This window comes from Cimex lectularius, unplaced genomic scaffold, assembly GCF_000648675.2.
Source record: "Cimex lectularius strain Harlan isolate CLEC.00 unplaced genomic scaffold, Clec_2.1 scaffold200, whole genome shotgun sequence".
In the NCBI taxonomy this organism is placed as follows: Eukaryota; Metazoa; Arthropoda; class Insecta; order Hemiptera; family Cimicidae; genus Cimex; species Cimex lectularius.
The window spans coordinates 1703188-1719082 of NW_019392893.1; the positions used below are offsets into that span (position 1 = coordinate 1703188).

A 15895-nucleotide genomic window follows, 5' to 3' on the forward strand; every position below is an offset into this window, starting at 1 on the left:
ATATATAATAAATGCTGCAAAAACAAAGCAAAATAACTGCGATACATCCATGAAAAATAAAACCATTGCGACTGTGTTGGTTAATTAAATTCGTAGTAAAGGAAGATCTATATATAGATATATCTATATACTTTTATCGACTAAAGAGACCTTGTTTTAAAAAAAATTATGCAAGAGAACTCGAATTTAATATAAAGAAAATATTAAACCCAATTATAAAAAACTTGTTTGCACCCATGTCGAGTGAGTAAAAACTGGCCAAACAATGGAGTTGTTCCAGCATTTATCTCAGGTTTATTTTGAAAGTCAATGAAATTCACACGTACGCCTTGAGTTATTTTGGTGCAGAGAGTTGATTGCCATGACATATGAGAGTGGCATAAGAAAAATAATCGTCCTTTTCAAAATACACGCTTGCTTCAGAAATGTTTACTTTCCATTAACGAAGATAACTTGACAATTTTTTGAAATGGAACTTTTATTTCACGTAAAATCAGTCCGTCTCTATTTAAACAACGTTATGATTTTAAGAGAAAACCTTTTAATTAAAGTCCATTTAAAAAAACTTTTTAAAGTAATGTAATAGATTTGTTACAACACACAATCACAAACCAGTTGCTGACTGATCCGTGATTTCAGACCTCGCTTGCTCGAACATCGACTGATCACTGATTCCTAACTCATTTTGGACGCTTTTTTCCAATCTCGGATTTCTGCCGAAATTTGTCAGTTAAAAAAAATTGTCACTCCTCTAGCCTTGTTTTACGGACAGTTTCAATTTGTGTGATGCTCACATGGAATATTTTCGTTATTTTTGTACAAAAATAACATCAATTAATTTTTTAATTTTTCGTAAATAAAAATTATCGTTCTAGTGCTAAAACATTGTGTAAAATAAATATATATTTAATAATATTTTAATAATAATAATATTTTTAAATATTAAGTAATTATACAAGAATAATCATATTATGCATCATAGAAAAATGCAGTATACAAAATGGTTGAATATAAAAGTGTAATTAATGACTTTTCTTGCAGTTTATATATAGTTATATAGGTTTGTATATATATTTAACTGTCCATTTTACAGTATATGTTTATAATAATATATAATATGTTTTGTTTATATACATATATATATATATATCATTGTTCCTTTGTTTTTTTATGATATGACATATTTTATACATTATACTCAACCATTTTTGTATATAGCATTTTTCTCCGTATAATAATTATTATTTCAAGAAAAATGCGTTTTTGTTTTATAGAATTCTTTTAGCACTAAAAAGATCCATTTTTATTAAAGCCAAGTTAAATATGAACGTCATATGAAATACATCTAAAATTAAAGGTTTGTTTTCTATTTTATTAAATTGTTATATTCTCCCCTTTTTACACATTTTTAAACTAATATGTGTAAATTATAAAATTCTTTTAAAAAATGCATAACTAAATGTTCTCTATTTTACATACTTTTTACTTGCTTATTGGTTAAACAATAAATACATATACATGTACATGTATTATACATATTTATTTCACATGTAGGTCCGATCCCTTAAGAAGAACTATGCGATTTTAGGAGAGCGAAACCACTGGGAAAATCTGCGCATGTCTCTGGCTGCCAGTCCCTAGTCAAATCCTCGGACTGTTTTGACCATCAAAAACCAGTCAAATACCTGGCTTGAAAACGTGTTGGAACGGCCAACTGACAGTTTGAGTTTAGCTTTGTAACGTGATGGAACGCCAAAACTCAACTGCATATGCGCTCGCCAGTTTGCTGATGGTTTGGTTGAATAGTAAGGCAAACTCATCGTAAATAACTCATACGATACTCTTTTATAAAAGCAATTTGAAGATGAAAATGATATCTACACGATTTTGAAACACAGTAATAGAAAAACTGCTATGTTTGACTAAGCAGTAAACATAAAATTTCATATTTATAAGAATAGATGATCCCATATGCTTCGTTGTCGTCTGCCAAGAAATATTAAAACCGGATACAATTAAGTTTCAAATAAAAATCTTCATAACCTCGCATCTGACGGCCCTAAAAGACTACGTATAAGCTAAATATCTTTTTTCTTATAAATACCGATTTGAAAAAGTGAATTTATAAGATATTTTAACGTATAAACATGAATTAACAACAAGAGCGACATTTTTAAAAACAAATCGCATTTTATCATAAAATTAAACGGTATGCTGAAAACTGAAAGAAAAAACGATATTTTCCCCTTCATTTATGTCTCCATCTATCATTTACCAGGATTCGGGTCAATGAAACTCCCATTCGTTATGGGTTACATATTTCTGAATTTACTCCCTTCTCTTGACAGTTGGACGTTTCTAAAACTTTATAACAACTTTATAAACCAAAATAACGTTAATTATCATTATATGACATCAAAACTCACCTTTTTATAATCGTTATGAATATTTCGCGCTTAAGTTTGAATGCTGTATTATTCCAAGAGATAATGTTTATATACAAATAAAACCAAAGTAATACAAATTTATCAGCACAATCAAATAGTTTGATTATTATAACGCTTAGGTTCAACACTAATTGACTAACACAATTATAAAGTACATGAATAAATTGTAAGAATTGGTTGGTCATGGGAGCAGATGAACTCTTATTAATGAGTTGACGAAAACTGATCAATTATGTGCGTCCGCCCACTCTTGCTGGTAAAGGTTGTACTAGAGCGTTTCTTTCATGCCATCTTCTGTGAGCCATTCCAGAGTGTGTAACATAAACTGACAAGAGAAGACAAAAAAGGGTCAGATTCGATCAGTTCAACACAATTTTCAATGTTAGCAATCACTCTTCACAGGATTTTATATATCTAAAAAAAATTTCTTTTCTTCTCGAATACCACAAGAAGTCACATGATGTGAGGAAAATGAAAGTGGCTCAGTGGTGCGAGACAGATATTGAGTTGGGTCAAGGTCCCGACAGTCAGCCCTTAGATTGCTAACTAACCAGCTGATCAGGGGTCACCACCACCACTTCAGTGTGGGAGGCCTTAGAAAGAATAAGATGGGATAGTTTTGTATATTATTGTATTAGAGCAGCGAGATGATGAGAAGGAGGATACCAATCAAGCTGGAAGTTTGGTTTTCAACGCCTTATTATGTATTGCGCTTTTCTCAGTTTTGTAGTTCAGCTCCAGCTATTTGTTCTTTTTTGGTAGTGGTGAGTGACTGTTATTGCTGTTACTTTGTTCCCGGACTATCTTGGTATCTAAGGTATGGCTACGTTGATCGGTTGCTTCCCATTCGATAATATGGGTGGCAGTTTTTCGATGAAGTGGCCAGCATAGGACCTAAGATCTTGATAAGGATAATGAAATAATTTGGAATGGATCTTAAGATTATGCCTGGGACTTAAGAGAAGTTAAGGTCGGCGTGGATGGTTAAATTTTAACATACAAGGTAAAATTTCCTGAAAAATGGCAAAAAGTAGGGAAAACTCATAAGGTGGGGTTGAGATAGGAAGTTGATGTCCGAGCGGATCGAGGTTCACGATAGCTCAAGTGATAGAGCAGCGGCGTATCTAGCCGAAGATCGTGGGTTCGAATCCCGCTCGTGCCATTAACTTTTTTCATCTCAACTAAAAACCTTAATTAATTGTAATGTATTAATTGGTCAAGCGGACCACGAAATTAGTGAAAGTAACATTTACTATTGCACGGAAAAAAGGCTTGAAAGGACTGAATGTGTTGGACGTTGTTTTTAGCTGCCCGTTCAATTTTAGTCGTTAAGTCCATTTGCTGGTGATGGCAGGTGCATGAAGTGGCGTGAAAAAAATTCTGTAACAGTTGTTTAAAACGAGTTTCTAGTAGTTCTTGGATTACATTGTATCCCTTTATATAAATAATTTATTCTAGTGTGTGATTCCAGATTGGTCGTATAGGTACAGCCCTAAGTGGTAAATTGGGAATTGTTTTCGTTGAGTTGATATTCCAAGCGCAAAACCATGGTTCCAGGCAATGGAGGCGCATTAAAGAGAGAGAGAGAGAGAGAGCTATGACAGAGTTGGATAAAGAAAAGCCGTCTCATAATTCAAAGCTTATAGTATTGCGGTGATGGGTAAGATCAGCAGATAAAAGAGTCTAGAGGAGTGGTGTCAGTACAGCTCCCAACACTTTAGGGGAATTGGGCTATTGAAATTGACAATTGGTTACGTAAGATTTGCGGATGTTCATGAGATCATCATACCTGGTCAAATACTTGAGAGATGAAGAGGAAGACATCCAGACAGGCTAGTTGTATGGCGGGGTCGTACGGACAGGAGCCCGACTAGTGATCAGGAACATAAAGGTGTTAAACGTTTTTTCCATTTCTTCACACTTATGTATGGAGGGTTGATAGAGGCTTTTTGTGCAGCAATTGTATATGTTTTTGACAACAGAACTATTACTATTCTCAAATAAAGCTTCCTAATAAATCCTCGAAACGATAGCATGAACTAAAGAGATTTTTCTCATTTCAGCTTGGTCATATGCCCATCCACCAAGCGATATTTCGACACACCTTTAAACAATACGCAACAAGAAAGAAATTTTGAAGTAGGATTGCCGACGATTTTCCATAAAAATTATTAATCAACCTGTCTACCTAAAAACGGAATATCTCTAATCATTTCGCAAAGAGAAAACTAAGAACAGAACAAGATTAAAGATGAAGCCAAAGGACAGCTGTGTAGTTACAAAATATAAATTATGATCAGTAAAAGTTACGTTCTTAAGGCATAAGTGCGTGAACTTATTATCCCCTGAATCTAAAACTTACTGCAGACATTAATCATATTGTACAACAAGGAATATAACTCCAAATTTGAAATATTATATCCTCAGGATGATGATATTCTTTTTAAGATAAAATATAGGAGAACTAATTGTTAAAAGGCAACTTCTTATACTTTAAGGTCACAGGATCGAGACCAAAGCGTTCAACTAGCATCATAATAAATCACGCATATAATAATATCCAAACTCTGTCTCTTGCCGGAAGGAAATACATTCGGATAAACAAGGCCGAGCTTCGGGAAAATAAAATTATTAACGGCAGAGGCCGACGGAAGCTCACCTTTCCCAAGAGGAATCTTATAATAACGGGTAGTCTAATGAGAGGAATTAAGGAAAGCCTCTGGGAGAGCTTTACTAAGCTTCTAAGCCTCTCCCGGTAGCTCCTTCAAATTTGATCTATGGATATTAACCAGTCACGCGTTGGGAAATTCATTTTGGCTTTCTCTCGGACCAACCATTTCAACAGCACATTGTGACAGCTGTTTTCAGAAAGAGTTAACAACCATGAAAATAAGCTTTAACTTTTCAATAAATTGAAAAATTTATATTGCTATATTGTTTACTTATTTTTTATTTCGACCACTGAAACTTTTTTGTTGATTTTTAAAACTGTAAAACAATTACAAGAGTAAAAATTCTGTAAGAACAAAACGTGTGAGGAGAGCTCATCCAGTGATGAACTTCCTTTATAAGAAAGAAATAATGATCAGCGCTTTCAATCGAAGGGAAGGATTATCTGGGATGGTAGAGGTAGTGGAACTGAGCTGACGGAACAATGCATTAGGATGTCTGGAAAGGGATTGATAGAATTTTTTGTAACAGGCTTTCGTTACATCCGGAACAAAAGGAATATTAGGTCTCGGTAAAGGGTGAACTTTGATAAAAAAAGGAGAGTTAACCATTTTTCTTAAGACTTTTGATTGAAATTTTTAGGAGTTGGAATGCTTGGTCGATCCCAAGAGTTCGATACCATATGTCCACATTGGCTTGAGAACCATTCTGTACAATCAATCTTTAGTAGTTAAGTGGAAGTTTGGATCGTGTACCAAGTAGTGGTGATAAAAGTTTGTCCCGTCTGTTTAGTTCGTTTCGTTTTAGTCTTGCGTGCGGATTACAAGTAAAGTCGTTTGTCCAGGTGAAGTCCCAAGTAACATATGTGGTTCGAAAGTGAAATCCCGTTTAAGTCTTTAATTTATAGACCCTTGGTTTTGACAGTTTCTCTATGAGGTGACTGGATCTTTAAGCTTTAAAGGAAAAGGATTCCTATATCATCAGTAAAATTCTGTTAAGGATAGAAATGTCAGCAGTGTATCATAGCAGTGTAAAGGAGGTGCCCAAGAATGCTCTCTTGTGGGATGCCAGCTTGGATAAGATAGATCTAGAGGATGGTATCACTGTGCCCAGTCCAACTCTAACATAACGGTCAGACAGGTACGGTTTTATTTAGAATCGCACAATTTAGTCAAATGCTGACCACTCTTACATTCATTAACATGAAGGCAAAGAGGAGACATGATAGAGAGAGTGAGTGAGAGGGAACGAGAACGAGAGAGAGAGAACACAATAATGAAAATAATAATTATAATATACAATATTATATGCCATGAAAAATAGATGAAGGTTGTTCGATGATTCATACATAATTGAAGGGTGGCACCTTATAGAGAGCGAGTAGTAATGCCTCCCGATATGAGAATGCGTGCTTGAACTCGGTAACAAGTATTTGGGACCCCGATGCCCATTTATGGAAGAAGCAAGGCTGTTTTATTTTGTATCGTACTTCATAGATAAGTCGTTTTGTCATTCCTTTTATTATTTTTCTTTCCTTTATATCGTCTTTCCTTATTGAGAGTAATTGTATTTATTAGAGTGAATGCGTCATGTGAGAGGGCGGTTGGAAGAATGTTAAGTACTTCACCACCCTACTTGATTGAAAGGTATGTACGATTTTACGATGTAGGTACGATTTTAGGATTAGGTAGAACGTACTAGATGGAATGCCATCCAGCTCCGAGTGCCAAAACCTTTTCAAAAGCTTGAGCAATGTCAAGGAAAATACATTGCTTCTTCTCAAGGTAGGATGACATGACGTCCAGCACGATGTCATTCATGGATTGTATAGTTTAGGGACTAAATCCAAACTGGAGATTCAGAATAATTTCTTTGGTTGCAATGATAAGATATGGGCGTATTAATTGGGGTTTTTCGAGATTTTTACTCTTTACACAATGAGACTGATAGGTTGGTAGTGTGAAACTAACAGGATTGGTTGGTTTATGGAATAAAATTTTATCCTCAAATTTCTTTTTAATTTCAATTAATTAAGGTTTTTATCTCAACTAAAAACCTTAATTAATTGAAATATATTAATTGGTCAAGCGGACCACTAAAACTAGTGAATTTCTTTTTAATGTTTAACTTTTGACTCTTTACCTTTTTAAAGATAACTTTTTAAAGTTTAAAAAATCCCATCCAAACCCAGATTGTAGAAGCGCAAATAACTGTCACGATTTTTTAATCAAAATCACACTTATATTTTTTTTTAAAGGCATATCTCCTTTAAGACGTCATAACCGTAATTATCATTAATCTATACTTGTAGCGTTACTAGACTTCGATTATAATGTTACCAGACCTTCGCTTACTGCTTGCTGTTCAGAATAATGTTAATGTTAATTTGTGCGAGACCGGAGGCGTCTTCCATTAAACTAAACCGCGTTTGAGTGGTCGAGGACAAATGAGGATCAGAGAAGAGAAACACTGTTTTCAGGATGAGGCGGAAGCTCACCCAACACTAACGAATCCTTGTTGCTCTCATCCCTGCCTTTCTATTTGCTTCTTCTTTATACTTATTCACTGGATGTAAACAATCGCAATTGGGAGTTTGAATATTTTTGTGGTATCGCAAAGGTTCTGGAAGTTTTGGAAAATATAAGAAACAATTAACGAAATACAATCATTAATTGCTGCTTTTCCTTTATTTGCCTGCTAACAAAATTATACACAAAGACAGAAAACTGGACATTTGTATTTATTTGTTTATTTTCCTTAATAGCTAGGTGCAATAATTAATAGTTGACTTAAAATGTAAACACAACATTAATGATATGTTGCGTACCTTTATAATGTGTTACTAACTTTATTACACTCTTTACATTAAAAATAAAACAAACCAGTTCAATATCAACCTTTCCAGAGTCTTTGTCGAGGGAGTTAATTGACTTTCTAAATAGTTTTCTTTGATGAAACACTACTTTTGAGTAAAAAATTAATTATTTATTTTTCTTCCTTAAAAGCACGTTTTAAGTCGAGAAGATCTCGCCCGATAGCGTCCTTTACCATAGCCCAAGTTCTGGGTTTGGCACGTCTACTAACCACTATGGTCCTTGGTTTAGGGCTACTGGAAATCGCGATCGGAGAGAAGGTAGCGGTCGACCGCGATGAACGACGGCTAGAGATGGTTTATTGCTCTTATGGCACTGCGGAACCGTCATTACGGGTAGTCAACCCTAAACGGACCGTATTGTAAGGCCGAGCTCTAAAATAGTCATCAGAAGGCATCATGAGATTATCTAGTCTCTAGACATTCCGAATCTGATTCTCTACTGCTGCAGAGACATCGAGGAGAAAGTCGACTATTCGCAAACTGCTCCCTTGGGCATGAACAATGGGGGGCTGTCCTCTTCACAGATAAGCCGGTTTGGTTTGTGGCAATCAGATGACCGGGACCGTGTGTGAAGAAGACGTAAGGGGCCGTTTTCTTCATGTGCCATGGGTGAGTCACAGCCTTTTCAAAGACATTGAGTTTGGTGAAATTAACGTCCATACCTGTACCGAACTTACTATCATACAAAAATACCTATGAATGCACTAAGCCAATTGAGAAAGTTTTTCTGGAAACCTCATTTATTGGGTTGTCACCCATTATTAGGAGATTGCAGGGATTAACACAACGCACTGACCAGCACGTTCTCCTTACATGAATCACACAGAACATTAGACATCATTCGATGGGATTCTGTTTGTTAATTGAACCAAGGTACAAATGGCAAACTGAATTTAGAAAGCTACCGTTTTCAACTTTTCTAAATGTTTACGTAATTATGGAATATCTTCCGGTTCTGGCAACATCGGGGAAATTACTGAAGATGTGAATATTTGGTCCTTCATTCAGAAGGGGAGACTCATATTATTAGAGGACTGTACGGAATCGTGCAAAAGGATTCCAGAGGAACCGTCAGTGGTGATCTAGGATGCTGCCGTTGCTAGAAAAATAGAAATCGCGCTTCTCTATTGCCAAATGAACTAAGTTCTTCCATATGAGATCACTCTGCAGCAAGCGATCGTACATATTGACAATCGGGAATTCAGGTAAATTTGAGAGAAAAAAGTGAATAAATACATTCATCATACACGAAATGACAGTGATTTAAGACAGATACATAATTTGAATATATCTATCGGGAGCTTTAAAAAACCTGATGAATGAAGTAGAGCCGGGTATCTACTGTAAAAAATCCTTTATTTCTATGATCAAGCGGATCTGAAGCATTGACTATGATCAGAAAAACCCATCATCACATGCTGATAGAAGGAATATAACACTACCACGGCCCTTTCGCCTTTCATGTATAAAAGAAACTCAACTAAGAAATATCGCAAATGTACTCAGCACGGAAGATGTCAAGAAAACGAGCACGTTTGTCAAATGAAATGATGACGAACCGACCTAAGTAAAGGTTCATCACCCCATGGGGAATCTGACAATCTAACCAACTTATAGTTTGGTTGTTTGCCGAGTTTTGATCTGACATATTCGTTTTGGCATTTTTCCAACTTAAATGCATGGCATTAGCTATAAGCTGGGAGAGTCAGGTAGACAAAGCTCTTAAGCTTACCAACCAATAGCTTTTTTTTATATTTTTGGGTAATATTCGATTGGAGTGCAAAACATACAGAAACGTTTCACGTGTTGGTTGTAGTGAAGTTGAAAAAAAAGCGCGATTTTATTCTGAAGCATAAATCCTTCATAATTCGCGAAGAAAGATGAATCTCCCTTTCTTCGAATGAAATTTTAATTGAGATGTGCCTTAAATTTCCTCTGACGAAGAGAATAAAAAATCTAGAGCCGTGGAAAAAAGGAAAAGTTAATTGGGGGAGGTGCGTAGGGTCGGTATGCTGGGATGCTGGCGGGGGGCTAAGGGAATTACCGTGAGAAAGGGGATCGCGGCTCGGAAAATGCCGTCTTTCTTTTTCCCCCCCATGAAAAAACTGCGCAAGTTTGGAAAGAAAAAGTGACGAAAGCTTAACGTGGGTGGTGACTAATTGTTTGTCTCGTTAATTAATGATACGGGCCGCTCTGAGTAGAGCGCCTTGTTGATTAATTGCTTATATAATGTTTAGGAAGACCTGGCGTTTATAAGACACTGATTTTTCTGACAAGTACCCGTTTAAAATGTCTTAAACTCCTCTCTTCTCAACAATAAGTGTTTCCGTAATTGATTTTAACAAATACACGATTTAGCTGACAAAACACATTTAACAAATAATAGAAGTGTTTTTAAATAAATTCCTCTTCTCCTACAAATGACTCAAATCAACACCATAAGAAAAGATTCATCTTTATAATTGCTTATTTTATATTCACCATCTTTATTAAGCACAATTTTAATACAGGGCATAAAATAATGTAACACAAGGTACCCTTGAGAACATGATTAGTGAAAATGCAAAATTTGGAGGTGAGAGTGAAGAAGGGATTTACATATTCATATATTCACACAGTGGAATCAGTACATAATGAAAAAGAAAAAATACCTTACTACATAGACGAAACAATAAATACAATTATACATTTTTAAATTTGTCTATGCAATTTTCTTAGTGAAAAAACTAAGTGTTCGATATAGAAAAAGATAATGGAAGGGTAATATTCTGTTTTTACAAACAGTGGTAACAAATGTTCATTTCTTTTACCTAAGAGCATAGTTCGAGTATATGTATATATATAAAATGGGAGGTTTATGGGCCGATAAAAACAGCTGAGGTCATCGCCGGCAATATTCGTGTTTTCCTTCTTTTTCTGTACTTTCGCGCGAACTTCGTTTTAAGCTGTATTCGAGCGTCTCGATCTGGTTAATGACTCTATTTTTTTAAATGTATACTACGTCCATATCCTAAAATGCAAGCCTCTCGTTTGTACCTCAGGTTGTCATATACAACAACAAATAAAACATACAATAGATATACCTACATCACCACAAACATAGATGCTGGTCACATTCACAGCCTCAGAGTACTCAATATTCCTCGGGCGGGTTGAACCCACTACTTCTCGCTAATAACTTACTTTTACTCTCCAGATGTCACACACTCATCCCAGAGTACGAGATATAGCGCGGGGTTAGACAACCCCTTCCTTTCACACTAAAGATGGCCATTCACGATCGTTCCAAATGGAACCGCGTCAAGCCGTATAGCTCGATTTGGAGTGCCTGAAATTTGAGGGGGCATTCACGACCGCTCCACAGCCAGTCGCTCCGAACGTCATCTAGTGAATTACCTTCTCAAAATGGATGACGATCTCTTGTGCTATGCTGCTGTTTGTTTATATATTCAAAACAAAAAACCGAAGAGGAAACGGTGTAAGAAGTGGCTCCTGAACAGAAGCCGTAATACAAACATCAATTTGATGAAAGATCCCTTGAACCCGCTGCTTGGAAGAACAATTTAAGGATGGATGAAACGTCTTATTTATTCATTATATTTAGTGTTCTATTGACCAAATTACTTTTTTCAATTAATCTTTTTTTGTAAGGTTTTGGTTGAAATGAAAAGCTAGTGCCACGAGTGGGATTTGAATCCATAACCTTCGGATAAATACGCCGCTGCTCTACCACTTGAGCTATCGTGACTTCGATCCTCTCGGACACCAAAAAATGGCAAAAAGAGGGAAAATTCGAAAGATAGATTGAGATGAGAAGTTGGTGTCCGAGTGGATCGAACTATCGAAGTCACGATAGCTCAAGTGGTAGAGCAGCGGCGTATTTAGCCGAATGTCATGGATTCGAATCCCCTCGTGACACTATTTTTTCATTTCAACCAAAACCTTACAAAAAAAGATTAACCACTTATTTATATTTACTCCAGCTTGTTACCCCCTTGATTAGAAAACAAAAGACAGTCATGAGAGAAATCATCACTCTACATGAAACTCTATGATTTCTGCTCACCGCTTAGGAGTTATCAATACCGCATCTCTCATTGCATTTGTATCTTTTGTTTTGAAAAGGTCGACCAACAGGTGAGGACCGAATTTCTTTTATTTCTATCGTGGTAATCATTGTCCACCACTTTCCATTAACATAGTAAATTTTCATACAATTCAATCACCCCAACAATAAAATCTCGATTGGATCTCATTGCCAATAAAGAAGAAACGTTTTTCACTTTTTGAGAATGTAGGACGGAGATGTTTGCTCAGTGAAAGAAAGACGGAGACTGCGCCAAAAAAACTCGGATTTTCTCATTCACGACCAAGCCCGCGGTCCAATATTCCACCGTTCACGCCAGGTTTTCCCATTCACGAACGCCCCTTAGATATTTGAAGTGGCGCGATGGAGTTTGGACCGGTCGAATATTCTCCACAGCCGGGCACGCCAGTTCAGTGACTTGGTTTTTGGAACGGCGTCGCTCCGTTTGGACTACAAGGAGCGATCGTGAATGGCCACCTTAACAAATTACATTCCTTCCAATAAATTAACATAAAGTCTACACAGGCACAATACAAGCACACATAAACACTATATTTATTTAATACTCTCTACAGCCCTAAGATCTGAACAGAGATCTGTGCTCGCTGCCGTGCCCACGACTTCACACAGGACGATATGGCAAAATATTTACTGTGTACGTCAAGCCGTCTATAATTGAAAAGACCGCTATTTATGCTTGCATAACGGGCACCTACGCGGTCGCTTTCTGTCCAAAAGGTCCCTGTGAGTTATTCTTGTATGACCTCGTGAGTTAGTCGTGTCAGTATGATCTTTTCCATTTTCGACCCGTTCACCGTGAACCAGGCAGCGACGTCTTTGGATACATCGTTCGAATATTCTTTTTGAGTGACTAATGAGGTGGGTAATATTCTTATAAGAAAATGTCATATTGAATGTGTGATTGAATAATCGTTTAATAAACTTTAAGATGGAATTTCATGCTACATTTAATGCACAAAAACTAGATTTTTGCTTTACCTTTTCTGACTTCATAGACTTTTTCATCCCATTTCAAACGATCATGTATTATCACACTGAGATATCTTAACTAATTAACTTTTTGTACCTCAAAACATTTGAAATAATTTGATGAATTATTACATACAACCAGAGCAACGCAATATAATTTTGATTTCTCTACCTGAAAAACCTTTATTAGTACAAAAATTCGATTTTTTATTAACTATAAATCGTTTAAAGGAATCTAACTATATACCGGAATATTTAACAGAAAGTTGTCTGCAAAGGCTGTGATGGCACCCTGCATGGAGGAACAAATCAGTGATGTACAATAAAAATAAGATAGGGCCCTTCTCCTTAGCCGAAGAACGTGGGTTCGAATCCCGCTCGTGATACCTGCGTTTTCGTCTTAACCAAGAAGTTAGATTAAAAGTATAATTACTTTAAACAGTTTTTAAATTATTTTTTACCAAAAAGGAAAGAAGCTGGTTTGAATTTGTTTTTTTTAATTTTTGTGAACATAGACAGGAGCGAAACAGGTCTGTAATTTTCTTTATTGCTGATAGCTTCTTTTTATAGAGAGGTATCACAACAGTGTGTCTAACTCCTTTTAGGAACGTACCTGATACAATACTCAAATTACGTAGAGTCAAAGAGGAATAATGAACTGGTAATTTCCTTCAGACTATTCCATCAATGCCAGACGATTTATAATTTTTAAAGTTAAAATAGTTCTTAAATAGTAGTAATAAACTTCAATAGCAACTTGGGACACATAAAGAAAGACCTTGGCCTAATTACTCTCTGCAGGGATTAACAGAAATGAAACCTGCGTTTTTATGTATGTCTCAATCAAATCGCCCTCATTTTCGTTCAATATATCCCACTGCTTTTTACTATTTACCTGAGCTATTTTTCAAATTATCAATGTAACACTAGTTATATGCGATGTTAAGATTTTTTGACTAAGTAACTTTACTCGTTCTAATATTCAATTTGATTTTTAAAAATATATATATTTATTTATTTATTTTTCATGTTCACAATACACGTGATATGAAAAACGCCTTCAAAACATCGTGCACGTCAATGGGGTTAAGTCCGTTGAATCTATCTACAAATGTAAAAAATAAGACGTAAAACAAAAAGGTGGCACTAAGATGAGACGGTTTCGGCAAAATTAGAAAAACTAGAACGAGCACAAGGGATAATCGAATAGGATGAAAGTAGGGAAAAGTGAAATACCTTCTGTATATATTTGAAAGGAATTTGAAATATCTGTCACGCTACTGGTTACAATTATAGTTAAAATAACAAGCGGCCATCCTATTCATTTCCTTAAGAAATTGTAGCGTTCGGACTGGAGACTAAATTCATGGAGAGAGACACTATGGAAACATAGCATCCAAATTTATTGCGTTTATGTTTTAATATTTATTGTTAATTTCTTTGTTATCGTCTGTTTCAGTTCTAAATACTCCATCATGGAAAACAGATCAACGTACAAAGTACTGATGTGGCTGGTGATCCGCAGTTTCAGCAAAGAGGACATTGGAACCTACACTTGTGTATCCACAAATTCTCTCGGAAAGGCCGAAGGGACTTTAAGACTTTACGGTACTTAAGCTATTGTATTTTGAAGAATATTCAATTTATTTCAATTATTGCTGGTAATGATGAAAATTTGTACTGTTTTGTATAAGTTAATAAATATGAACGGAAGGGAAACTAAAAAAATCCATAAATTAAAATGGTCGCCCTGGAAATCTGCAGTTTATACAGTTAAAAATAAACTGTTTTATAAATTGCGTCTAAAATTGTTTCAAAATGAGTTTTGTAAGTGTACTGTACATTGGACATAATGAAGCAGTATTTTCTTTTATACCAACGAATAAAAATATCCTCCCACCTCTGTAATTTGCAATTCTCAGTAAACAGTATTTATATTTTAGTATAAAGCGCTTGATATAAACCTTTTGCGGTTAGATACAAAATATCTATATATAAGAAATCTATGTTTACAATAAATGCGCAATTTTAAACTCAGGTTCAATCGCAGATTTAACGTAAAATACATTGAATATTGGGGAAATAAAGTAAAACACTCTTATACAAGTTGATTCACTACCCGTACGACAAAGTACGTCAGATACTTCTACGCTTCAAACAGAATATAAAAGTTTATATGAACAATGGTCAACATTTTATCTTTTTTTCCACTATCTATGATTTTCGTAATAAATCTATTCGTAGGTCTTCAACTATTCATTTCTTAGGAATTCAAAAAAGCCATCAAAAGAGCGTTAAATTTCCTTTCAACTTTTTGACCTGGGCAAAATTTATTTCCAAAGTTTAACTTAATAAACCAGCACAAAAAAGAAACATTCATCGTAAAAATCAAACTAACCACGTAAAAAGGAGACAATAATCATAGCTAACAACCAAAAAAGAAAACTTACATTGAATTTTTCATTTTTGTGCTTTTTTATTTGATTAAAGTTAGGTTTTACAACTTCAACAACATGCTGTTCTTTTTTTCTTTCGTCTTTGTTTAGTGTAGATATTTTGTCAATTCTTTCCGTTTTGTATGTTCGCTATGAGTAGTGATAAAAGGCCGTTTCTGGCACAGTGAATACTGGCACACTTGATGGGGTCTGGTGGGGATAATTTCATGGGGTCTGGTGGGGGATAATTTCATGGGGTCTGGTGGGGGATAATTTCATGGGGTCTGGTGGGGGATAATTTCATGGGGTCTGGTGGGGGATTACTCCACGGGGTTTGACGATGTTATAATGTCCCGGAAAGGGGGAGCTGGCACAGATGACGTCACTGAAA

At 35.6% G+C, this 15895-nt stretch overlaps 1 protein-coding gene across 1 annotated transcript in view; it reads left to right on the forward strand.

Annotated features, from left to right (window-relative positions):
• Positions 1 to 14739, forward strand: part of LOC106667756 (lachesin-like) — a 204629-nt gene extending 189890 nt beyond the window's left edge. Inside the window, exon 8 of the mRNA XM_024229125.1 lies at positions 14529 to 14739. Within this exon, the coding sequence (XP_024084893.1) occupies positions 14529 to 14685 (157 nt within the window). The 3' untranslated portion in view covers positions 14686 to 14739. The remainder of the gene's footprint in view (positions 1 to 14528) is intronic.
• The last annotated feature ends 1156 nt before the right edge of the window (positions 14740 to 15895 follow it).